The 27511-nt window shown below is 44.5% G+C and overlaps 1 protein-coding gene across 2 annotated transcripts in view; it reads left to right on the plus strand.

The window, feature by feature from the left end:
- Window positions 1-27511, plus strand: part of USP2 (ubiquitin specific peptidase 2) — a 121987-nt gene that overhangs the window by 83449 nt on the left and 11027 nt on the right. For both annotated transcript variants that reach the window (XM_073566436.1, XM_073566438.1), the window contains 6 exons: window positions 423-543; window positions 3913-4024; window positions 18308-18418; window positions 21034-21098; window positions 25884-25987; window positions 27271-27351. In XM_073566436.1, coding sequence (XP_073422537.1) covers window positions 423-543; window positions 3913-4024; window positions 18308-18418; window positions 21034-21098; window positions 25884-25987; window positions 27271-27351 — 594 coding nt within the window. The remainder of the gene's footprint in view (window positions 1-422; window positions 544-3912; window positions 4025-18307; window positions 18419-21033; window positions 21099-25883; window positions 25988-27270; window positions 27352-27511) is intronic.

The raw sequence follows: 27511 nt of genomic DNA on the forward strand, positions 1-27511 counted from the left end.
GGTACACATTGGGTTTCTAAGTGCCGCGCGGCGCTTAGAATCCCGATGTGTACCTTGGTTACCAGCTCCCTGCACCAGCGCGCTGGTAATTAAGGTACACAGTGGGTAACTAAGCGACGTGCGTCGCTTGTTATCTGCGTGTCGCTGGTGCAGCTGTCTGTTTGGCAGCTCACCAGCGATCATGTAGCGACACACCAGCGATCCTGACAAGTTCATATCGTTGTCGGGATCGCTGGTGCGTCGCTATGTGTGACGGGGCCCTAACAGTACCAGAGCCCCTGGAGTGCACTCTCCTGCTGGGGTCCAGGGAGCTTTATCTAGATTTGAAAAATGTGCATTTCAGTAATTTATCAACAGCGCCTTTGTGTTTTGGTTTTGCTGGTCTTTGTGTCTGGGAGTCTGACGTGTCTTCTCACTTACAGTGCTTCATGAACTCCATTCTGCAATGTCTGAGTAACACTAAAGATCTGCGGGACTATTGTCTGCACAACTCCTATAAACGGGACCTGAACTCCAAGACCTGCAGGACGGCCATAATGGAAGGTGGGTGATAACAGACTCAGCACCGCTGTCTGTCCTGTGCGGAAAGCTTATGTGCTGCTCTTCTTTCAGTCTTATAGACCAGATTTTTACTGACCAAATGCAGATAATGAGGATCAATGTTATTCCTGCTGCTCCCCTCAGTAATGTATTTACTCTTTAGGCCCTGTGAATACGGTGAGGATCCGCAGCGGATTTGCCGCTGCGGATCTGCAGCAGAACTGCAGGTGATGTACAGTACCATTAACGCCTATGTAAAAAAAAAACGCTGTGCACATGCTGCGGTTTTTTCCATGCGGTTTTTGTGCGGAAGAAAAAAAGCAGCATGTGACTTCTTTTGTGCGGTTTTTCTGCAGTTTTCCACCTGCTCCATTCTACAAATTCGCAGGTGGAAAACCGCGAAAAAACAGGAAGAAATCCGCAGGGCTTTGGAGTCGGAGTCGTGGAGTCGGAGTCGGTGCTCATTTTGGTGGAGTCTGAGTTGGAGTCGGTATAAAATGGACCGACTCCGACTTCTAAAATATATAATAAATTGGGTACAGTAATTCAATGCAGGATGTGCTGAATATTTTTTCATAGGAGTTTGGGAAAGTTATGAAATGTCCTATAAATGGCTGTTATATTCCTGATCTAAGGCTACATTCACACACAGCGTTTTTCCTGCGTTTTTTGAGGATACGTTTTTCAGTTGCAAAAGCAGATCATCTTTTTAAAAAACCGCATCACCTGAAAGGTTTTTGAGCTCATAGATAATGTTTTCAATAGCAAAAGCAGATTAGAAATCTGCTCTATCTATCCATTTATCCATATCTGTCTATCCATATCGTATCTGTACCAAAAAGAATGAAAACCGGGTAGTACACCAATATATATTCTGTTCTATCTAAATATCTTGATTATTGGATCATAAAAATGATTAAATGTCTGATGTTCACATTGTACTGCAATAAATTTTTCACTTAAATATAAGCAATATGTGTGGGAGTCGGAGTCGTGGAGTCGGAGTTGGAGTCGGAGTCGGTGTAAGGGAAATTGAGGAGTCGGAGTCAGAGTCGCAGGTTTGGCTTACCGACTCCACAGCCCTGGAAATCCGCAGGAAAAATGCATGTCATTTGACCTGCGGATTTATTAAACTCAGCGCGTAAAAATCCACGGAAGGATCCGCACTGTGTGCACATAGCCTTATTGTTTGCTTAATTTTTTTAGATACTTTTTAAAGATTTAAGGATATGTTTTTATTTAATGCTAAGTTTTCATAGAATCATAGAATCGTAGAGTTGGAAGGGACCTCCTGGGCCATCTGGTCCAACCCCCTGCTCAAAGCAGGATTCGCTAAATCATCCCAGTCAGATGTCTGTCCAGCCTCTGTTTGAAGACTTCCATTGAAGGAGAACTCACCACTTCTCGTGGCAGCCTGTTCCACTCATTGATCACTCTAACTGTCAAAAAGTTTTTTCTAATATCTAATCTGTGTCTCTTCCCATTCAGTTTCATCCCATTGCTTCTAGTCTTTCCTTGTGCAAATGAGAATAAAGTTGATCCTTCTACAATGTGACAGCCCTTTAGATATTTGTAGACAGCTATTAAGTCTCCTCTCAGTCTTCTCTTTTGCAAACTAAACATTCCCAAATCCTGCAACCTTTCCTCATAAGACAGGGTTTGCAGACCGGTCACCATTCTGGTCGCTCTTTTCTGAACTTGCTCCAGTTTGTTGATGTCTTTTTTAAAATGTGGTGCCCAAAACTGGACACAATATTCCAGATGAGGTCTGACCAAAGAGGAGTAGAGGGAAATAATGACTTCACGTGATCTAGACTGTATGCTTCTGTTAATACATCCTAGAATTGCATTTGCCTTTTTTGCTGCTGCATCACACTGTTGACTCATATGGTCTTTATCTTTACTTCTAAGGGGGCTTTGGTCATGGTTCTCTGAGGCACGTCTTTATGTTGCATTTTTTTTCCCTCCTTTAAAAGGCAGTAAAAGTTAGCACTGAATAAAAAGGTCCATATGTCCAGAACTGCATGGTGGATGTAAAAGGAAAAAGGAATATTCAGAGGGGCAGTGGGAATAAAATCAGGATGAAACCTGGACACTTTTGACAAAGTCTTCTTTAAAGTGCCCCTGTCAGCAGGATTGTGCTCAGTAACCCACAGACAGTGCCAGGTTGGCGCCGTTATACTGATTAAAGATACTTGGAGATGAAATCTGTCTTGTGGTTGTTGGGTAATCTGTATTTGTAGTTTTCAGTTAGGCCGGGATCACACTGTGTGTGATGCGAGAAACTTGCATCAGTAACAGATGCTACGGCTCAAGTGCTGGCACCATTTTGCTGGATGTAAATTTTGTTTTCTAACCTTACAATATTCTATGCAGTATGTAAAACGGGTCAGGTCAGTGATGGATCAGTGACCTGCCATAAGGATGACTATGTAAGGCCTCTTTCACACATCAGTTTTTTGCCAACAGTCACAATCCGTCGTTTTGTGAGAAAAAAAAAACGGATCCAGCAACTGGATACCAGCGTGCTCACTGGTCCTGATCGGGTATCAATAAAGCTCCATTCACAGAAATCAGAACCAGTGACGCAACCCAATCAGATGGCCATATAAATCGTACTGAGATTGGACCACAATGCCCGGACTGGCCACAGTCCTCCAAACCCGAGAGTGACGGCTGCATAGAAATATAAGTATTTGTCACACGCGGGGTGAGAGACCCGCCGGCCAGTCCGTGCATTGCAATCTGATCTTAGTGCGATTTACATGGCCACCTGACTGTGCCCTAGTAGTGGTCTCTGGTGTTTGAATGAAACATTTCTTGGAAAATATTTTGAGTACTGTATGATTGGTACGTCACGTTAAACTGCAGTTTTCAGTACTATTGTCTTCTTCATCAAAACAAATGTTTCCCAGACATAGCTGCCATTCCCATGATGTAATACCAGTCGGTTGTTACCTGTTGTCCTCTGCAGTAGATTCACGGATTCATGCAGCAGACATGTTATTTTTGTTTAGCAGGAATGAATATTTGCAGAGGTAGTGACGTAGTAATGACATATGTGTTTGCATGCATTGTGTAAAACTTGTACACAGCTTTATGGACATTTCTAGCTGCTGAAATCAACAAGCCATGCCGCTTCTGTTTTTAATAGGAGTCCTCACCAGAAATAGACACCGGGACACCGAGCTGCTAAGAGCTGAATCTAAAAAACTGTCATTAGGACAATGCATCAATTGAGTCACAGGCACACGCCTAGCAATAGGCGAAACACTGACCCGCTCCATGCAGGGCATAGCTACAGGACCGCTGGTGCTCACACACACATATGTATAACATGAATGCTCAACATCTTCTGTTTCCACTTTGTAGAGTTTGCACGTCTGCTGCAGGCGATATGGACCAGCTCAGTCAATGACGTAGTGAGTCCTTCAGAGTTCAAAACCCAGATCCAGAGATACGCTCCACGCTTCATGGGATACAAGTAAGGACCGATGCTATGGGATTATATCGTGCCGACCCTCCGTCATCACCCACCAACTCATTACTAGAGTATTCTTACTGCAGGAGTCTAGGGACCTCCTCTCTAGAGATTAGATGAGGGTCCCTATCTATGGAGACCATGCATGTGTGCCCATCTCCGTTCACTTCTGTGGGAGTCATAGACACAGACAGACAAGCCTTTCCCACCACCTCGTTTTCCAGCGTCCATGAGATGGGATTTATTACAAGCTCCATTATTGGTCTAGGTGCAGGTCTCAGAGGTGGGTCTGGCATCCATCGGACATCTGTGGTGTATCCGGAGGATATACTGGACATTTCTCAGATTGTCAATAAAAGGCAAATGAAAGATAAATATTGGAAGATGAAAATCTGTAAAAACACATAAAGGAGGATTGAATTCTGGTCGGGGCTTATATCAATAGTAACATAGAAAAGTCTATGATGAACAGATAGTAAATCTTTGTGATATCAGGTAGCCCATGGCCTTTACTCTCCTTCAGTAATCCTGGTAGTGGGGTCTTGTTGGACGTGTCAGGACGATCACACAGCAGTTTCCCCTCACTTCTCCTTTATGGCTGTATGTCTCCTCCCCCTAGAGGACAATGTTGTTGAGATGACCCCTCAACCCTCATAGGTATTACTGGGAACGATTAAGTGTCTTAAGAATTATAGTGAAGATGGCTTTAAGGTCCGATGATACACTGCGCTGCTGTAGGTATAATTCAAGGAACTATATTGGTGCCTACGCGTTTCCTGAGCTGTGCCAACTCACTTCAACAGGGCATGATACAAGCATGTAATGCAGGAGTTTATATACAATCCAAAGTGGGGAAAAAAAAAGGCAGGACAAGTAACTGCCACATCAGCAAGGCAATGGTATAAAACACATTAAAATAATTGTATTTTAATAGAATATATTAAAACCGCATATAATAAGAATACATACTGAAGAACAATAAAAAAGAAAATATATATATATTTCTTTTGAAATAGACATGGGGGATCACGGGGTCCAATAAAAAAAAGTAGATAAAGCCATCCTCAAGGAGTCTAGAACACAGTTCCAAAGTTGAGAGTGTATGGTGTTTTAATCCACATGATTGTGGTGACTAGTGAGGAATGGGGTATGATTTTTCAGATCAGTGTTAAGATCAATCTATTCTCTTCCAGAATAAAGAGTAAATCCAAAGCGATGTACCCTGAATAACGGATAAAAAAAATAAATAAAAATGAATAATGGCACTTATATTAAAAAAAAAAAAAATGCTGATTGTAAAAAAGAAAAAAATTATGGAATAAAGTGCAGTAGTGTTTTAATATTAAATATATTAAATCATAAAAACATGGTAACAATGTAAAAAAAAAAAGGGGGGTTGAGGTATTATAAAGAGACACTAGATGGCGCTAACACGAGCTTCAAGGAAATGTCAGAAGCTTGAAGAGAATACTACAGTTAAAAGAGAGAGCTTTCTGTGTGAAACCAATGTGTGGAATGGAAGGATAAAACAAGGTGGTCAGGCTAAACATCCCAATGGAGGGTTCAGTATGCATGGGAGGCAGGGACAAAAAACTCCAAAAAGCAAAATGGACTTTTAATAAAAGACATCAGAAACAATATTTAATCCAAAGGGTTCCAGAGATTTTAATTTGTAAATCCAGTACACCTCTTTCCTATTAAGTGTTTGGTGTATTGTCTGGTATCTGTTCAATGGGGTAAATAGTCAGTTTCTTGATGTCACGACCATGTATAAGGTCAAAGTGACGTGACAGACCATGCTTCTGAAAGCCAATTTTAATATTATGTCGGTGGGAATTTAGCAGACAAAGAAGTGCCTGGGTGGTACGTCCAACATAGATTTTGGGACAAGTGCATGTAATGATATAGATGACGTGTGAGGACAGACAAGTGAGGTGGTATTTGTTGAGTGATGGGATGTGAGAAAGTGATAGTCTGATGTGCAATATTGTGACAGCAACTACATTTAGAGTGATGACATTTATAGATGCCAGGAGATAAGACATTGTTCTGCTTGTGAGATGGAATAGTGAGCCTGCTGGGTGCCAATGTGTTTTTTAAGCCATCTTCACTTACAAATCTTTGGACCCTGTGCAGCAGCTGTTTCATGCGTTTGTAGGTGTTGTGACCAAAGTTTCACAACCCTATCAGGTGAGTCTCTCCTTGCCTCACCATTACAATTGTGTTTTAAAGGTTTAACACAGTGTATGCGCCCTGTTTTGTTTCTTTTATTTTTAAGAATGATGGCAGATTTCCTAATCCTGCCAGGAATGTCTGAATGTGGAACGTCTCTGACCTCAGGAGACAGAATATACACCCTTACAATGCTAGGTTACAGGTCTGTGACATAGCTAGCACCATATGCTGCCTTTCCTATATTCCCTGCTCGGCCTGTGGTGTTTTATATTCTTCTAGTTCTGTCACTTTATTTTCATTTCTAATTACCGAGTGCAAACAGTTAAAGCCATAAGAATACGATGACTACAATGATAGAAACTCACTGCCATTATGATTGTAGTAGCAGCATAACCCATCATTACATAAGTGCTCAGGGATTATTGCCGCAGCCCTGCCCATCCACTTACAATCTGTTAATCTTTCATTTTTCGTATTGTCACATAATCCACGTACTGTTCATAATTCCACTTATTAGATACATAAATGGCTGCACGCTCTGAAGCAAGGCGGCATTACTCAGTCTCCTCTCATTATTAGTCTATCAGCACAGTCCTGGCCTAGTAATACCGTGCGGGGATCAGATTCCTGCATCCACATTAATCAGCCTGTAGTCTGCTGCAAAATTCTTGGAAATTATATTATTTTGGGCAACCATTCATGTTACTTTTTCATTGTACTGGTTTTTGAGTGAAATGGAAGCATGCTGCGATTTTTTTTTTTTTTTTTTTTTTTTTTATCAGATTGCATTTGTCTGAGTTATACACCAGTGTGAGCGAGCCTTAGGCCGGGGTCACACCTGCAACTGCAATGTGAGAAACTCGTACATCAATATCCGGCACTCGGGACCGAAGTGTGCGGCTGCATGTATTTCTGTGCAGCTGAGCGCGCTCCGTTCCAAGTGCCGACGGCAGTGACCGATATTGATGCGCGAGTTTCTCACATTGCAGATGGAAGTGTGACCCCGGCCTTAAACGTTTTGTCTGACATTAAATTTGCTCCAGAAGCAGCATCTGCCCCTGTCAGAAGTCACAGCACAGCCGCAGTCTGTCATTTGCTGCAACAGTCAGGTTACTAGAAGAGCTCATCTTTGGATGTTTCTGTGATATAATTTTCTAATTACCTGACCACTGCAGCCAATCACAGGCTGTGGCTGTACTAGGACTTCTAAATGCGGCAGACACTGCTTCCAGAGTGGTCAATGCTGGATACTTAGGAGCTTTGGATACGCGGGGGCACTGAAAGGTGAGTTTGCTTTTTTTTTTTTTAAATAAATTGATGGCTAAAAGATTTTTTTTAACTTGCTTTCAGACTTCTTTAACGAATCAGAACTTGTGGAGTACCGAATGATTCATGTCATATTTAGAATGGATGGGGTGTGACTGCCGACCGACATCATGCTGGGAGCCAGCTGTCAATCAGCATGGCATCAGCAGTCCTGCCATGTCCACAGAGCATAGCTGAAAAAAAGCTACCACTGTTGCTGACGTGAATCACCAACAGGAGCGGTCTGTGGCTGCTCTGTTCCGGTGAAGAACAACGCAAAGCACAACAAGCAGGTAGTTGCAACTACCTGCCTGTTAGTGCTTATGCACTTCTTTTCTTTTTCTTTCTTTACAAAGTTCTGGATATCCCCTTTTAACCATTCTTGAATTGTTACAGAATTTGTCATATTACCAATTCTAAACAATCCTGCACCATCTAGTAAAAAGAAAAGTTTTTGTTGAATACAGGGACCTATTGATGGATAAAAGGTAAAACATTACTCTGCCTGTTTTATCACAGGAGCAGATGTTTCTGACATGTCTCTGGCACTCTGAGCTGTTCAGAAATCAAGTTAGTGACACGAGATCAGTGGAAGATGCAGATACTACCTCACTGACTTGATTTACGATGAGCTCAAATCTGGAGATGTAACAGAAACAGCTGCTCCTGTGACAAAACAGGCAAGTTAATATTTTATGTTTTATCCATTTTCAGTAGGTCCCCGTGTTCAGCAAATACCGTAGTTTTTGGTCTATAAGACGCATCGGACCATAAGACGCACCTAGGTTTTAGAGGAGGAAATTAGGGGAAAAAATTGAAGCAAAAAATGTGGTCAATTCTGTTCTTAATATCCCCTATCCTGGTATATAGGGTCCCCTCATCCCCATACTGATACACATGGCCCCCTCATCCCTATCCTGGTATGCTTGGATCCCTCATCCCTATCCTGGTATGCTTGGATCCCTCATCCCTATCCAGGCAGGAATGATAACCCTCATTCCTATCCTGGTATGCATTGCCCCATCCCCATCCTGGTATGCAGGGCCCCCTATCTTGTTCTAGTATGCTTGGACCCCTCATCCATATCATTTTATGCATGGATCCCTCATCCCTATCCGGGCAGAAATGATGACCCTCATTCCTATCCTGGTATTCATGGCCACATCCCTATTCTAGCATGCAGGGCCCCCCATCTTGTTCTTGTATGCATTGCCCCATCCCTATCCTGGTATGCAGGGCCCCCATCTCCTCCTGGTATGATTGGCCCCATCCCAGTCCTGGTATGTATGGCCCCATCCATATCATGGTGTGATTGGTCCCATCCCGTTACTGGTATGCATGGCCCAATCAGAAAAGATTAAAAGAAAACAAACCATTACACTTACCTTCCTCTACTCCCTGCGTCCTGCTCCGGTGCCAGCAGCTGCTTTATGCTTGTAAGCAGCGCATGGCGCAGGGACTGTTCATTGCAGAGAGCGGTGAGTATTCATTGTTCTTCAGTAGCGTGCAGAGTCAGCCGGAGCCTTCCTGCTGCTGCCGGCGGTCACGTGTGCCAATACTTAATATGAGAAATGAATATTCAGAATATTCATTTCTTTTAAGTAATGGTACATGTGGCCGCCAGCAGCAGCAGGAAGGCTTCGGCTGACACTGCGCACTGCCAATCATACCAGGATAAGGATGGGACCAATCATAACAGGACTGGGATGGGGCCAATCATACCAGGATGCCAAAAAGAATTGAATATTCCTTGCCCTCCACGCACGTGGGCGTGAAATGCAGTGAATATTCACTTCTCTTTAGCAGAGGGCACAGAAGTTAGCTGCAGAAGCCAGCGCCTGCTCCTGTGATTCGCTACTGTGCCGAAAACGCTGCCCTACCACAGCCAGAGCCGGTAAATCCGGACTATGACGTATCCCCCATTTTCCTCCACATTTTGGGAGGAAAAAAGTGCGTCTTATAGTCCGAAAAATATGGTGCTTTTCTTTTTACCAGCTGGTGGAGGAGTGTGTTTACACAGAATGCAGCAACTGCAAGCCACTGCTATTTCACCTAAATATTCACTTATTCTTCCTCCCCCGGTGAGACATTACACAGTACATAGCAAGCTTATCTCAGCACATGATATTTTTTTAATACATCCAATTGTGAAACTTAGGCTACTTTCACACTAGCGTCGTGCACTGCACGTCGCTATGCGACGTTGCAGCGCACTGACGCATAGTGTGGAAACGCCGCACAACGGGGGCAGCGGATGCAGTTTTTCATTGCATCCGCTGCCCCATTGTAATGTCCGGGGAGGAGGGGGCGGAGTTTCGGCCGCGCATGCGCGGTCGAAAATGGCGGAGACGACGCACAAAAAAAGTTACGTGTAACGTTTTTTTGGGCGTCGCGGCCGCCAAAACACGACGCATCCGTCGCACGACGGATGCGACGTGTGCCCAAACGTCGCAATGCGTCGCTAATGTTAGTCTATGGAGAAAAAACGCATCCTGCGGGCAACTTTGCAGGATGCGTTTTTTCTCCAAAACGACGCATAGCGACGTGCAGTGCACGACGCTAGTGTGAAAGTAGCCTTACTCTTAACTTACTCTTATTCCAAGATCTATTGATTAAATTGTACTTTGTTCTGCGCCAATTCTTTGGAATGCACTTCCCAGGTCAATACGATTAGTCCCCAATCCCCACAATTTTAAGCGTGCCCTGAAAACGCATTTATTCAGACTGGCCTATCGCCTCAACACATTAACCTAATCTATCCCTGTGCGGCACTGCCAAAAGTTTTACCATAACCAAGTTCCCCGCATCATGTTCCCACATGCTTTATGCATCCATTAGCCCTCTGTGTCTGTACTGTCACACACTTAACATTATGGCTGGTCCATACAATCAGGGCAACTGTTACCACCCACCTTTCGTGTCTACCTCTTTCCTCACAGACTGTAAGCATGCGAGCAGGACCCTCATTCCTCTTGGTATCTGTTATTATCTATGTGATTATTGTTATGCTGTAATGTCTATTGTCTGTACAAATCCCCTCCGAAATGTAAAGTGCTGCGGAATATGTCGGCGCTATAGAAATAAAATGTATTATCATTACCCCTTTAAGCTGATCATCTACCACAAACTGAAATTGGTGCCAGGTACCCGCTAATATATGGGAATTTCTAGTGTAAAGGACAAAAATCTCAGATTTCACTTAGCACCTTCCCTGCTACTAAACTGTACCCAGATCTATGAAAGTAAAGCGATATAAAGTAGAATAAAGTCACATATTTTGGGGCTGGGGCAAAAACAGATATTTTTCAAAAGCATTCTTTCCCTCCAGAAAACGGGCATACAAGCCTCCATACAACCAACGCCTCATCGTTTTTAGTTATCTGCTTTATATTTGGGCGGCACGGTGGCTCAGTGGTTAGCTGGGTTCAAATCCCACCAAGGACAGCATCTGCAAGGAGTTTGTATGTTCTCCCCGTGTTTGCGTGGGTTTCTTCCGGGCACTCTGGTTTCCTCCCACATTCTAAAGACATACTAATAGTGGAATTTAGATTGTGAGCCCCATCGGGGACAGTGATGATGATGTGTGCAAACTGTAAAGCGCTGCGGAATATGTTAGCGCTATATAAAGATTATATTAGTGAATGTTTTTTATATACATGCAGGCCTATTCCTGTTACTTACAGATGTAGCACCAGATATGTCTACCTAAGTTGGCCCTCCCTCTGCGCCAAGCAGCCAGGGCTATAGAGGGTATAACGGCTGTGTATGTGATAAGCCAGCCACACATCGAGTATGTACTCGACCGGTTCACTTCAAACAAACATTTTTCCATTGACTGATAAAAAAAATTTATCTTAAAAAGGATGGGAGATACAAGGCTCACAGTTATGGCTGTGGTTACACCAGTGAAGGACAATCTATGACGTTAGTTTTTGTCTTTCTACAGAGGTGTTTGCTTGAGTGTAGGTCAAATTTAATAAGAGGTATGCACCCTTTAATAAATCTGGTACAAGCTCCACAGCTCATTACTTTGGCCGGCACGCCAGTGTAATTTATTGCCGGCCGATTATCATCACTTTATGTGCAGTGATGTGCATACATTTACATAACGTAGGTTCCTTGTTGCTGCATTAGTGATCTGTGTAGTGCGGTAACGCTAGCACATTATACATGACTCATCACTGGAATCACAGCACTGACTACAGCAACAAACTGCCAACGAAACTGCCTGCATGGAGACAGGAACGTGGTGGCATTTTCTCTGGGCCCAGTGTCTACACTAGTGTCTACTTGTAATTGGTGCTGTCATGTTTGTTGTGCAGACTAGCTGAAGCCGTGCTAATAATCTTGAAGCCGATCCTCTGTCTTGTAAATCCTTGTATTTCTCATGAAATAACAATTCTGAAGCATCTGTATTTAGAATTCTGTGCCATTCCTCTTTACACTTCCCAGAAATGTAGAAATTAAAGGGTTCTTCCCAAAATCACAATGTGGTCTTCCAATATACACATATACATATATTTATTTGGATCGCAAACAGAGGAAAATCAAACTGCACGAGTGGAGTTATTTATTTCACACCTGGAGGAAATGAATGATCCTTTAGTTTATGGAGTGCTACAGCGTAATCAACTGGTATGTGGTGCTCAGCATGAATAGCTCATGTATATACAGTTGTGCTCAAAAGTTTACATACCCCAGCAGAATTTTTGCTTTCTTGACCTTCTTTCAGAGAATATGAATAATAATACCAAAACTTTTTCTCCACTCATGTTTAGTGGTTGGGTGAAGCCATTTATTGTTGAACTACTGTGTTTTCTCTTTTTAAATCATAATGACAACCCAAAGCATCCAAATGACCCTGATCAATATTTTACATACCCCATTTCTTAATACCATGTATTGCCCCTCTAACATCAATAGCAGCTTGAAGTCTTTTGTGGTAGTTGTGGATGAGGTTCTTTATTTTCTCAGATGGTAAAGTTGCCCACTCTTCTTGGCAAAGAGCCTCCACTTCATGTAAATTCCTGGGCTGTCTAGCATAAACTGCGTGCTTGAGATCTCCCCAGAGTGGCTCAATGATTGAGGCCAGGAGACTGAGATGGCCACTCCAGAACCTTCACTTTGTTCAACTTGACCTTGTGGTGAAAAAGTTCAATTTTGGTCTCAGCACTTCAAATTACCTTGTTCCGGAAGTATGGAGGCTTGTCTCTGTGCTGTTTTTGTATTGTAGGCGAGATACTTTGTGGCGTTTGGGCAGTAATGACTTTCTTCTGGCGACTCGACAATGCAGTCCATTTTTCTTCAAGTTCCTCCTTATTGTGCATCTTGAAAAAGCCACACCTCTAGTTTTCAAAGAGTCCAGTATTATAGCTGATGTTCTTTTTGGGTTTTTCTTTGCATCCCAATTTCCCTGGCAGTTGTGGATGACAATTTTGTTGGTCTACCTGACCGTGGTTTTGTTTTTACAGAGCCCCTGATTTTCCATTTGTTAATTGCAGTTTGAACGCTCCTGACTGGTATCAATTCCTTGGATATCTTTTTGTTTCCCTATCTTGTTTTAGACAGTTCAACTACATTTTCCAGTAGATCCGTTGACAATTCTTTTGCTTTCCCCATGACTCACAATCTAGAAACGTCAGTGGCTGGATGAAAGATGCAAGAGTATGTCTGGATCCCAGAAACTCACACAGCCTTTATGTGCACACACTGATTACAAGCAAACAGGTCACAGGTGAGGATGTTACCTTTAGTAGCCAGTCAAACCCATTTGTGTCAACTTCTGTGCATGTTATCAGGCCAAAATCACCAGGGTATGTACATTTTTGATCAGGGTCATTTGCATATTTTGGCTTGTCATTATGATATTAAAAGAGAAAACACAGTAGTTTGATAATAAATGGCTTCACCCAACCACTAACCGTGAGTGGAGAAAATTTTTCGGTGTTATCATCCATATTCTCTGAAAGAAGGCCAAGAAAGCAAAAAAATCTGCAAGGGTATGTAAACATTTGAGCACAATTGTATTCAATGCCAAGAGAAGAAAATACGGCACTCAACACGTTAACTTATTTTTCAAAGTCCTTTATTTCACCATAAGTGGCATAGACGATGAAGTAGACATGCAAGTTAGGGAGGCATGTGGTGAGAGGAGAGAGAGACTACGGCCGTTTCGCGTGTAATCGCTTCAACGGGTCCAGGTCTTTGAAAAATCAGGTTCAACGTGATGAGTACCACATGTTCTTCTCTCGACATTTGAACATATACGGTATTTATTTTTTCGTGCACATATAATGCCTTTTTAAATGGGCTTTTCTTTGTACATTTTACCCTATGTAGGATGCCCCTCCAGTCTCTATGTACCGTCTAGGTGCCATTGCTGCCATTCTGATGTAGTTCCAGTGCTTTTGCTGGATGATAAGCGGTGCTGTCTCTCTCTGCTGTCCTCTCGCCAGCATCACCTCTGACAGAGAGTATTCTGTCTTTACAATTCACTCTATGTCCAGTCTTGTCTAATCTGCTATCTCTCAGATCATTCTACTCTTGACCCTTTACAATCTAGTTTTCGCTCTTTACATTCTACTGAAACTGCCCTCATTAGAGTCTCTAATGATTTACTAACATTGAAATCTAATGGTCCCTGTTGTTTCTCCTGGATCTCTGCAGCATATGACACTGTGGATCATCAGCTCCTCCTCAATATCCTCTTCTCTATTGGCCTCAAGGACACTGTTCTCTCTTGGTTCTCCTCCTACATCTCTGACCACTCCTTCACTGTATACTTTATTGGCTCTTACTCCTCTAATCTTCCCCTTGCTATCGGGGGTTATTCAGGGCTCAGTTATAGGCCCTTTCCTCTTCTCCTTTTATACTGCCCCTATTGGACAAACCGTCAGCAGATTTGCTTTCCAGTATCATCTCTATACTGATGACACCCAATTATACACCTCTTGTTCTGAAATTGCCCCCACTTTAATACAAAACACCAGGGATTGTCTGTCTGCGGTCTGTAACATCATGTCCTTCCTCTATCTGAAAGTGAATCTCTCCAAAATTGAACTTCTCATGTTTCCTCCCTCTAGTAACCAACTTATACCCAAAATTGAAATTGCCTTGGTTGGTTCAGCCAAAACTCCCAAACGGCACACTTGCTGTCTTGGGTTTATATTTGGCACAGAACTTTCCTTTATTCCCTATATCCAATTGCTCACTCGCTCATGTTACCTGCATCTAAAAAACATCTCCAGAATCCAACCTTTTCTCACCTTTCAAACTGCAAAAACTATTGTTGCTCTTATTCACTCTTGTCTGGACTACTGGAACTTTCTACTAATAGGTCTCCCTATTAGAATCATAGATTCCTCGCTCTAATCCATCTTGAATGCAGCAGCCAGGGTCGTATTTCTGTCCAGCCACTACACCGATGCCTCCAACTTGTGCTAGTCATTGCATTGGTTGCCCATTCACTACAGATTACAAACTTGCCTCTCTAAAGCTAAAAGCTCTCCATTGTTTTGTATCACTCTATATTGGTTCCCTCATCTCTGTCTATCATCCTACCTGTGCTGCCTGCTCCTCAACTGATCTAAGACCTACAAACCTACCTGTTCCGTCTCCAAGACTTCTCTCATACTGCGCGAGTTCTCTGGAATGCACTACCCAGAAAAATTCAACTAATACCTAGCCCCCATGTCTTTAAGTCTGCCTTAAAATCATATATTTTTAAACAGACCTATCACCTCACTGCACTAATCTAACTCTCCCTTATTCCCTCTTTCTAAATTTTACTCAGAATCTGGTTGCTTTTATTCATCTGTGTCCACATCCTCCATTCACTAAACAGCACTTCGTAACAGACCTGAGACAGATACCGACTCATGACCGGGTCATGCAGCTTGCTTGAAATTCCCTGTTTAATATATTGATGGCTAGACCATACACGACAAGCACTTTCTACCCTGTTTTTTATAGATTGTAAACTTCCAAGCACGGCCCTCACTCCTGTAACTGGTGAACTTTGTGTGGCTTTGTTATGGTTTTATTATTTGTATATGTCCCAGCTTAATTATAATGTGCTGCGGAATATGTTGGGACTATGTAAATAACATTATTATTATTATTTACAATAGCACTCTGCCTGGCCGGTTTTTAGCTCCTGACATCCAACTCCATGTAGTTGCCTGTTTATTTTCATATCATTGCTTTCTGGTTCTTAGCAGATCTCAACTCTTATGCATTTCCCAACAACAGAGCTTATAATAATTGCTCTGTACAGAGCTAAGACACAAATTGAGCTGTGTTTTTTGTTCTGTTGATGCATATGGCCAAAGATAATCCTCTGCCATATGCATCAACAGAGAAGCGTTTGCAGTTTCGCTTCACTGATCTGTAAGTAGACAGGAACAAACACAGCTCAGCTCTGTACTTGCCTACTTATTGCAGTCTCTAGTGTTGATTAATCCAAGAAGGTTGAAGTTTAGTAGAAACCATGTAACCATGATCTAAAAAGACAGTTATGCTGATGTAGATGGAGAAGATAAAATCGGTCAGGCAGGGTACAGGAGTAGAGAGTACACAGTGGCACAAAGTGACAGGAAATTGACAACAGCTGACGTGTGAAGAGATACAGCCCTTCTGGCAAGGGAATGCTTCACCCAGGATAGCAAAAATTGAGGTACCATGTTATAAAGTGTTCTAAGTAAAGATTCTTCAGAATGGTTATCTTCCGAAAATGCTGGTATTGGCTAAAATAGCTAAGTCAGGAGAATTTTATAATGGAGGTTAAAGTAAAGGTATCTGGGGCGCCCTCCCAGGGCTGTGGGGTACCGGGCCGGTGTCAGGGGGATGTGTCACAGCAGCAGTGGCCCTGGGCGCCCAAGTAATGAGTGGAGAATTGAATGGTGGTTTGTAGTTAATGGAATAGTTCGTGACGCCACCTGTGGTGTTCGGCAAGTGAGATGTTGGGCCGACGCTGCATGCAGATCCGCTGGGACTGATGGTGTGTTGTAGCCAAGATGGTGAAGCTCCCCACAGGCGGAGCTGTAGTCCCAGGGCAGTGTAGATGTAGGGGCAGAGGAGAGGCACAGGCGGTGTGGAAGCTGGTACCCAGATGTAATGGTGCAGGGTGTGTTGGCGCAGGAATGATTGGAGGACACCAAGGCCTGCAGTTCCAAAGCTTTACTCACAGTCCGTAGCATACACAGATGCCTGCCGCCGTGCCGTGTCCTCCGGGTCAGGGATTCAGTCAACCTCCAGGCAAGATGGAATGCTCCCTTCCAACACTCCGCCAACATGTGCCTTTCTGAACGTCTCCTATAGCGCCTTTAAGTGTGAAGTACTCGTAGTACTGAGTTACACTGGAGTGCCTCCTGACAGATGTTCCCAAGAACTCTACTTGTACGGCAGACAGCTGTAGCCTGCTTCGAGGACTCCTTACTCCTGAGTCCCGGCTCTCTATCCAAGTTTCTGTTGTGCCCCCAAATCTTAGATGGGAGTAGTGCATTTACAGCCCACTACTCCACCGGTGTCTGCTGCAGAACCATTAGTGTCCGTACAACCTTGGGGACTGGGCCCCGGCCTTGCGCTTAGAACTTCTAGGCAGAGTTCTTCCTCTAACCCACGTCCTCTGTGTTCCCTTTTACTCCTACGTTCCGTACTTGTCTTTCTTTCTTATGGAAGATCAGGTTTCAGTTCAATGTCTTTCTCCTTCTTTCCTTTCCCTTGCCAGCAGACCCAGGTCACTGAGGTCTGCTGCAGCACCTCCTTCCTCCATCCCTCTCTCAGGGATCTTCTTTCCTCACTCCTCTCTGAGTGGCTTCCTCTCTCCGACTGACTGAAATTCTAAACATTCCCGTTTTCTCAACTCCACCCACCTCCCAGCACGTGTTCCAAGCAGGGAGCCACCAAAGGTACTCTGCTACACTCTAAGCAGGAAGCCGCAATGTGGCTTTGCTGAACTACTCTGTTGTGTGGGGTGCGAGTGTTGGAGCGTGGTCAGGAGCCTTCAACTTACCTGGATGGTGGGGCACCACACCTCAGGAGGAGGTGCAGTACCTCTGTGGCGACTGAGCCTCAGGGGCACCACATATCCTTGTATTATTAGGATAAGACCAAATGGAGCTGCCGAATCATGGCCTTAACATGGTGAAAACTGCAGCAAAAAGTAACTGCTGCAATTTTCATATTGCTCTTTAAAAGACTTCTTGAGATTGCAAAGGAACAGTTTCACCTGAAGAACAATGTAGCCATTTGGATATAGCGAGGTGATGGTGGCAGCCTCAGCAAAGCTCCACATACTTGGAGTAAGCCAATGGCTGCACAAAGGTGAAACAAATTTGTGTGGCAGTTGGCCATCACAGTGAGTGGCTCTTCAGCTGCACTCTGGCACGACCCTTGGAGTCATCATCACAGCTTTGCGGATGAAGTTGCTTATTTTAAAAGCCTTAAAATCACAGCAGCTGATGGCTGCAGCAGTTATAGGGTATTGCGTCTGGCCCAGTCTGTCTGATAGTGATCACCTGCCTCCTTCATGAATGTAACCTCATTATACATCTGTACCGTGTGGCATAACAATAGGGCATCTATAGACTACTATGAACATGTACTGTACTTTGGCTCCATAATCAAGATCCATAAGGACTCTGTATGCCCATGTACAGGCAACAAAATATCAGAATGAATTGTTGTAAGTGCTATGCACTGCGCTAGTGTTATAGTAGTTATAGTATGTGAAGTGGTAGCTAAAATATCACTGAAGCTTTATAGAAGAGATCATAAGTCTCACTATTCGGCCCTCTCCTTCTGCAGCCAGCAAGATGCACAAGAGTTCCTGAGATTCCTCCTGGACGGACTGCATAATGAAGTCAATAGGATAACGGTCAGACCAAAGCCTTGTACTCAGGATTTGGACCATTTGCCGTAAGTAGCAAGATAAAAATATAATTACCGTATATACTCGTGTATAAGCCAACCCGCGTATAAGCCGACCCCTCCCCCCCCAATTTTGCCACAAAAAACTGGGAAAACTTATTGACTCGCGTATAAGCCTAGGGTTAAATGGTGGTCCAAGAAGATGCTAAGATGCTCCATAGATAAACCCCCCCCATATGTTGCTGCACAAGGGTTAATGCTGGCCCAAGAAGATGCTCCATAAATACCCCCCGTAATATGCTGCTGCACAAGGGTTAATGCTGCCCCATAAATACCCCCATATGCTGCTCCACAAGGGTTAATGCTGCCCCATAAATACCCCTCATATGCTGCTGCACAAGGGTTAATGCTGCCCCATAAATACCCCCCATATGCTGCTGCAATAAAAAAAAAATGACATACTCACCTCTCCGTCGCTGGGGGGCCAGGTACCGATGTCCTGAGCCCCTGGCACCGGCGATATTTACCTGTCCCTGTTCCATTGCCATCCACCGCTCTGTCTCCCGGCTCTCTGCAGTGACAGCAGGGGGCGCACACTGACTACGTCATCGTGCCATCTTCCGTCAAAGCAGGAGGACCCGGAGACACAGAGGTGCAGGGCTTGGAACGGGGACAGGTGAATATTACTCTGCCCTCGTCATACCTCTCCTGGCACTTCTCCTCTGCCGTCTGCTTCCTGCATTCAGATGGTCATGTGGTAGCGCTCATTAAATATGCGCATATTCATGAGTTTAATGAGCGGTACCACGTGACCGCTGAATGCAGGAAGCAGACTGAAGAGGAAGAAGCAGAGGCTGCAGAGAAGTGCCAGGAGAGGTAAGTATGATCTTTGACACCCCCGCTCCCCCTCCCCTACCCACCCCCGGTATATGAATCGCGTATAAGCCGAGAGGGGGACTTTCAGCCCAAAAAAAATGGGCTGAAAATCTCGGCTTATACACGAGTATATACGGTACTATAAATGAATGCTAATTTCTGGTTTTGACTTTTGAGGAAATTGACTTTGTAAGGACTTTTTACAGCCCCATTCACATGAGTTTTGTGTTTGTTTTTTGTGGCTAGAACATGTGCACGTTATCGCCAGTGGCGTCACTCATAATTCTCTATATAGATAAAGATATGGACTGATTCCCTGATCAAACCACATATGAATGGGTCTGTGATGTAAAAGCAGCACACGGATGCCATCCATATTGTGTCTGTATGCCATTTGTTAGAAAAACACAGAGCTGTGCGTTTGGGTGAAGTGAGTGCTCTCTTGTCTCCTGCCAGGTAAGTGAGTGGGCTCACATGGTGGCACCCGATGGTCTTAGCCCCTTCGCTTTATAAGTCTGCTTTGGTGCTGTGTTCAGTGTTGGCCATGACATCGTAGGGGTTGTAGTCCCGGCCAGGGGAGCAGGTTGTTAGCCGTATGCAGATGGCGCTGACACCTATCCTGAACCTCCCACATCCGCACTTAGGAAGACCATGGCACAGGAATGACCTGCTCCCCACCTGTACTATAAGGCACTGTGCAGGAAGGAGTCAATGGCAGTATCACCAGACAATGCTATATTTTGGAGATACATGACCATAAAACACGTGGTTTTGCAAGCCCAGTTCTTCCCAGCTGTGTCCACTTTTGGCATCATATCGTGGTACTATGGCTAAAACTATGGCTATAACTACATAAATCACTTAACTCTCTAGTGATTTGTAATATTTTGACATTAACCCTTATAGTAATTCAGAGTAGGATAAATATGATTCCCTGGATCGTACTCCCGAGTATTGGCTGCAAATGCTCCAACATGGTGTCACCAATGCTGCAAAAACTGCGTGCCACAGTGACGACGGGCTGACTCAGCCGCCATGTAAGCAGCGGTGATAGCGCCCACTGCGGTCCTACAGAAATGAAACATTGTCTGCTGTCCTGTCACCTGACGTATGGGAGTACACCTTTAGTGAGTGGTCACCATCTCCGTTTCCATCTGGAAAACAAACACCGCAAAATACACAAATAACAGGCAGGTATCACATTCCTTGTGTGACGATGGTGATTGCCGAAAATTTCCATGACACTGTTGCAGATCGCCGTAAAAATAAACATACGAGACAAGAAAACTGGGATCCTTTGTTGTGTATTGTACAGACTGAGACGTTTTCCTCGTCTTCGTAGTTTTCCACTCCTGGCTTATGATTTTCTTACGTGAGACCTCAGCCAAGGTCGAGGCGGCCTAAAAGGAATTGTATTGTATACACAGAGCAAGCAGTAAGTGCAGTAGTGAGCCGTCACAGCACTACAAGTCCCTGGAGTCCTGCCAGGTGTCCCTGCCTACTAAGATCAACCGCTGATTTATTGCTCGTTATGTAAGAGTAATTATTATAATTGGCAATGGCAGCTCTCATCCTACTGAGCAAACACGCAAGAAGTCCCGCTTCCATCATACGGCAGAGACACAGTGACGTGCTCTGCACACAGAATATAGGCTCAGACTGTCCCTGGTATCTCAGTGCATTATTATGGGATAGGGTTACCTGTCTTTTCCTGTAATCCTAGAGAACACGTTGTGGGGTTTTCTTGATTATTTATTTGATGTATGTATATATTTTTTTTATTCAAGGGATGCAGAGAAAGGCAAGCAAATGTGGAAGAGGTACCTGGAGAGGGAAGACAGCAGAATTGTGGGTAAGTTGAAAATTATGGAAAATCTATATATAGGAAAATTTGCAAATAAACCAGTATAGAGTACTACAGTTTTCCCTTCTCCAACTTTTGTCTGTCTTTTTGGGCTCATACCCATATGCGAGAAAAAAAACGGTCCGATTTCCGGACGGCAAAATGGGCGAGTGTCATGCGATTTCTGTGCGATTTTTTTTCCACAGAACATCCATATGACATGCGTATGCAATGTGATTTTTAACCTGAGCTTTTACATACAGCAGTTCTGTCATTTACACAGTGTTAAAATGAAATATTCTTCAAAACACACATACATAGTGTGTGTATACTGTATATGTAATGTTTAGTGAGCTGTCAGTGTGATTTTACTGTAGCCGGACATGAATTGACAGCTTTTCAAAGGACACCGGTGCGTAAAAATTGGACAGCGCTCACATGGTGCGAGTTCTGTGTGATTTTTATTTTCTCGCATCCATTGACTTGCATTGGCATTTTTTTTTTCTCCGATTTCGGCTGAGAAAAAAAATCGCAGATGAGATGTCACCTATTAAATAACATTGGTCCGAATGCAATACGATTTTTTTATCGGATTGCACTCGTCCTTATTTCTCACAAATGGGTATGAGCCCTCTAGGTAACACAAGAGCAGTCTATCACACTGTTGTGTTTGCCTAAAAAGAGGAACACGGTTAGAATGGAGACTAGAGAGTGAAAAGTGACTCCATCAGCCTCATTATAGGGAATGGCTCTTGTGCTTCTGTCTAAATCACATTTTTCTTGGCTTCAGGTGGAGTCTCAAACATGGGTTTAAGGGAAATCTGTCGTTCCTAAACACTATTACTATTATTGATGACTGGCTATCTTATTGACAGCAGAGTGAGCTGTCAATCACAGTCCGGGCGTGCTCGCAGCCTGTCGCTCCCTGCGGAGTGTGCTCGCAGCCTGTCGCTCCCTGCGGAGTGTGCTCGCAGCCGGTCGCTCCCTGCGGAGTGTGCTCGCAGCCTGTCGCTCCCTGCGGAGTGTGCTCGCAGCCTGTCGCTCCCTGCGGAGTGTGCTCGCAGCCTGTCGCTCCCTGCGGAGTGTGCTCGCAGCCTGTCGCTCCCTGCGGACTGTGCTCGCAGCCTGTCGCTCCCTGCGGACTGTGCTTGCAGCCTGTCGCTCCCTGCGGACTGTCTGGTGTCTCCAGTGTGAATGCAAGCCGGCAGCTCCCTGGAAGAATACAGTTCATTTTCTCCCTGTAGCTGCACGTTCAGGAAGGTGTCCAGGCAGCATTGTAAGGCCGGGGTCACACTGGCGAGGAATACGGCCGAGTGAGAGTCGCTAAAAGCACGCATTAGACACGGACAAATGATTCTCTATGGGGTCCCTCGCACCAGCCGTATATTTCTCATCCGTATTCTAGGCTCCGTGCCAATTGCAGCATGCTGCGATTGTCAGCGTACTATGCCCGTAGTACGCCAATGCAAGTCTATGGGTGCGCAAAAAATACGGATTACACACGGACCACACATGTGACTTGCGAGAAATACGCACCCGGTGTCTTTTAGCAAAGCCGGCAATTCAGTGCGCTATACAGTAAACTCTCACTGACAGGTTTAATAAAGAAACGAAAGAATAGATATAGACACATAGAATACATATACACATCTATATATACACATATATACACATCTGCATCCCAGCTTCTATCACTAACCACCTCTCTAGGCCTCTCACAGCTTTCAACCTCTGAGACACATAAGGACGGTAACACCCTTGATCTGGTCTTCTGCCGGCTCTGTTCAATCTCCCACCTAAACAACTCACCGCTTCCACTCTCTGACCACAACATTCTCTCCTTCATGCTCACAAATCCTCGCCCACCCCAGCTCATTCCTACCTACCACACAGTCAGAAATCTACAAGCTATTAACCCTCAGACACTTTCAGATTCCCTACGCTCATCTCTGTCCCCAATCTCCTCTCTTTCCTGTCCTAATCTGGCTGTTCATCACTACAATGACACTCTTAGAAGCACCCTTGACCAAGTAGCTCCCCTCACCCTCAGAACCTCCAAACACAGAGTAAAACAGCCCTGGCTCACATCGCAAACTCAACTTCTCCAGCGATGCTCCAGGAGTGCTGAACGCCTATGGAGAAAAATCCGCACACCAGAAGACTTCATCCACTTCAAATTTATGTTAAGAACCTATAACGCTGCCCTTCACCTTGCCAAACAGACCTACTTCACCACCCTGATCTCCTCACTAACCAACAACCCCAAGAAACTTTTTGACACTTTTCACTCCCTCCTCAGGCCAAAAGCACAAGCCCCGATCAGAGACATTTGTGCTGATGACCTGGCCTCCCACTTTACAGAAAAAATAGATAATATCCGTCAAGAAATCTGCTCCCAACCACCAAGTGCTGTGACTCCCATCCCTTCCTGCATCTCCCCTTGCTCACTCTCCACATTTGATCCCATCACAGAAGAAGTCTCCAGACTCCTCTCTTCTTCTCGTCCGACTACATGCACTACCGACCCCATTCCCTCACATCTCCTCCAGTCTCTCTCTCCAGTCGTCACAACCCACCTAACTACAATCTTTAATCTCTCCCTCTCCTCGGACATTTTCCCATCCGCCTTCAAACACGCCATCGTTACTCCATTACTAAAGAAACCTGCTCTCGACCCATCCTGCACAAACAACTACAGACCAGTCTCCAATCTCCCCTTCATCGCTAAACTTTTGGAACGCCTAGTTTACTCCCGCCTTACCCGTTACCTCTCCATTCACTCCCTTCTAGACCCTTCACAGTCCGGCTTCCGCCCCCTACATTCGACTGAAACTGCACTCATCAAAGTGACCAATGACCTTCTGACAGCAAAACGTAACGGTGACCACTCTCTGCTCATTCTTCTTGACCTATCTGCAGCTTTCGATACTGTTGACCACCATCTCCTACTCTCTAGGCTCCAGTCACTAGGCATTAAGGACACTGCACTCTCCTGGTTCTCTTCCTATCTCTCTGACCGCTCCTTCAGTGTTTTGTTCTCTGGCTCCACGTCATCTCCTCTTCCTCTTGCTGTCGGGGTACCTCAGGGCTCAGTCCTTGGCCCCCTTCTTTTCTCTCTCTACACGGCCCCAATTGGACAGACCATCAGCAGATTTGGCTTTCAGTACCATCTTTATGCTGATGACACACAACTATACACGTCTTCCCCCGACCTTACCCCCGCTGTACTACAGAACGCCAGTGACTGTCTGTCCGCAGTCTCCAATATCATGTCCGCTCTCTATCTGAAACTCAACCTCTCCAAAACTGAACTTCTTCTGCTCCCGCCGTCTACTAACCTCCCTAAATCTGACATTTCCCTCTCCGTGGGTGGTACCACAATAACACCCCGGCAGCAGGCGCGCTGTCTGGGTGTTATGTTTGACACCAATCTCTCCTTCACATCCCATATACAATCCCTTGCCCGCTCTTGCCGCTTACACCTAAAGAACATCTCTAGAATCCGCCCTTTTCTCACTATGGAAACAACAAAAACCCTCACTGTTGCATTGATCCACTCTCGCCTGGATTACTGCAACGCTCTATTAATTGGCCTCCCCGTCACTCGACTATCCCCTCTCCAGTCCATACTTAATGCAGCGGCCAGGATCGTCCATCTGGGTAATCGGTACTCGGACGCGTCCGCTCTTCGCCAGTCCTTACATTGGCTGCCCATTCATTATAGGATCCAATTCAAAGTACTTGTTCTCACCCACAAAGCTCTCCACAGTGCGGCACCCCCTTACATCTCTTCTCTCATTTCTGTCTATCGGCCTAGCCGATCGCTGCGCTCTGCAAACGACTTTCGACTAACCTCTGCACTAATCCGTACCTCCCACTCCCGACTCCAAGACTTCTCCCGTGCTGCTCCTATCCTCTGGAATGCTCTACCCCAAGAAATCAGGACTATCCACAATTTGCATAGTTTTAGGCGCTCCCTCAAAACACACTTGTTCAGAGCGGCCTATCACGTTCACTAATCAAAGTCATTCTATGTGTAAGTGTGCGTGTGTAGCCCATTCACTATCTCCATCCATCCTTCACTCCCGCAAGATGGCTGGACCTTCATTGTAAATACACACCTGTACTCTGTATCTCCCTCACCTCATTGTAGATTGTAAGCTCTCACGAGCAGGGTCGTCTTATTTCGTCTTATTTTGCTTTAATTATTGTATTGTTAGCGCTGTTACTTATGACTTGTGTTTTGAAACTGTTAAACTGTAAAGCGCTGCGTAATATGTTGGCGCTATATAAATAAAGATTATTATTATTATTATTATTCTATTCGTCTATATCTATTCTTTGGTTTGTGTTATAAAACCTGTCATAGGGCTCCATTATATGTCCATTTTGCAAGCCTGCGAGAAAATCTCGCTATACGGATGCCATACGGATTACATACGGATGCTCACATGCGCAAAATACGCAACCACACCTTGATTACGGATGACATACGGAGCACTGTTTAGGGGCCATTGATCCGTATTACGCCTGTAAAATACTGACCGTATTTTGCGTTGGTTAGTGTGACTCCAGCCTTACACTATTAACCTGCAGATTACCCCTATATCAGCAGGTTGATGGCATTTGAGGAAATAACAGGCTCCCTTTAAAGGTGATGTGAACCCAGCCTTAATAAGGCCAGTTCTTAGTGTAGTTAGTTGCATGTTTCTTCTTACCGATGTGCTGCTTCCTAATATTACGTCCCACTTCCATGTAATCATACCCTAATTCTAGAATGTTCCTGTCTTACAGAACTGTTTGTAGGACAGCTGAAGAGTTCCCTTACTTGCACTGAATGTGGATATTGCTCTACAGTATTCGACCCCTTCTGGGACCTGTCGCTGCCCATCGCTAAGGTATTATACCCATATATATATTCCGGATGGATTTATTACATGGTACTTATGACCAGACATGTCCTTTTACCAATTTGCGGACCACTGAACATTTTGAAACATTCTGGGGATCTGCATATGTCTCTGTAAGGATGTTTTATGGTGTCCTCGCTAAGCCAGCAGCTGCATGGGGGTCATGCTTGTGCCGGAGTGGGGAGCCTTGCATGGGGCTGCCTCGTTTGATGACTGATCCACTTTAATTGTAGCTGTCAGAAAGTCTTTACACACAGATGACTTCAGGTGTAGTGTGTCATGTAGAGTAGGTCTACAATGTGGAACGCTACAAACAACCCATGACTAATGGTTACCTCATAATAGTATAAATAATCTGCAGAAAAACACACTATAAAGAAATACTTATTGCAGATGGTTTGTTATTAGGCTATATTGCCTCATGTAGGAGTCCCCCCCTGAGTATGGCCACTTAGTCAGTGGTAAGAGGTGCCGATCACAGATACAGCGGGTGCTAATGATGCCGCTGTGTTATTTCTTAGCCGCTATTTGCTCACAGGTGCGATAGCTTTGTGGGCCTCCTGATGTAATAGTCCAGTCATTGTAATCAACATCACATTCATGAAAGAAGCCCAGACATTATTGTTCGTCCTGTGATGATGATCTGAAGTCATTGTGGTGGGTGACAGGGGGCTGTATAGAGTCTGAGACAATATAATTATACCAGGAACCTCCATTATGAAACATGTCCCATTGTCTATTAAAAGAAATCTGCCACCAGCTGTTTTGCTACTCCATCTGGGATCAGGATGAAGTAGGGGCAGATAACCTGATTCCAGCAATGTGTCACTTACTGATCAATTTTGATTAAAAACTTTTATCCAGCAGTTCTCTGAATGCTGAGCTCTGTATAACCCCGCCCTCACCACTGATTGACAACTTATTGTGTACACTGTGCATAGGCAGGAAGCTGATGTGTGTGGGTTTGGGCTACCTGGTAGCAGACCAGGTAGTACTCTAGTGATGAGATTATCTCCTGCTAATGAAACAGTGATTTTATTGAAACTACATTAAGCAGCCCAGTAACTAACACACTGCTGAAATCAGGGTCTCTGCCCCTACATTATGCGCTGCTCTCAGATTACGTAATAAAGATCTGGTGACAGATTCCCTTGAAATATTGTTTGTCCATACCATGTGCAGTTGATTGATAAGTCGGTGAAGTCAGTCAGTAACTTCTTGAGCACCACTGATTGTGATGAATGACTTCCATATGCATCTCTCTTCTACAGAAAAGTATTCCTGAGGTCTCCCTAATGGACTGCATTCGCCTCTTCACCAAGGAAGATGTGTTAGATGGGGATGAAAAGCCAGTAAGTGTCTCTGGTGATGCGCTTAGGTATAGCCAAGTGTCAGATGTGCAAAGAAGTATTGGTTTACAGTAATGGGAATATGCAGTAAATGGCGTCTGTATTAGGAGGACGACAAACACACACAGCAGGACTGTGAATGCCGTACCATGAATGTCAGCCA

Source organism: Dendrobates tinctorius, unplaced genomic scaffold (assembly GCF_039654945.1).
Source record: "Dendrobates tinctorius isolate UK_male_01 unplaced genomic scaffold, ASM3965494v1 ptg000018l, whole genome shotgun sequence".
NCBI classification, from domain to species: Eukaryota; Metazoa; Chordata; class Amphibia; order Anura; family Dendrobatidae; genus Dendrobates; species Dendrobates tinctorius.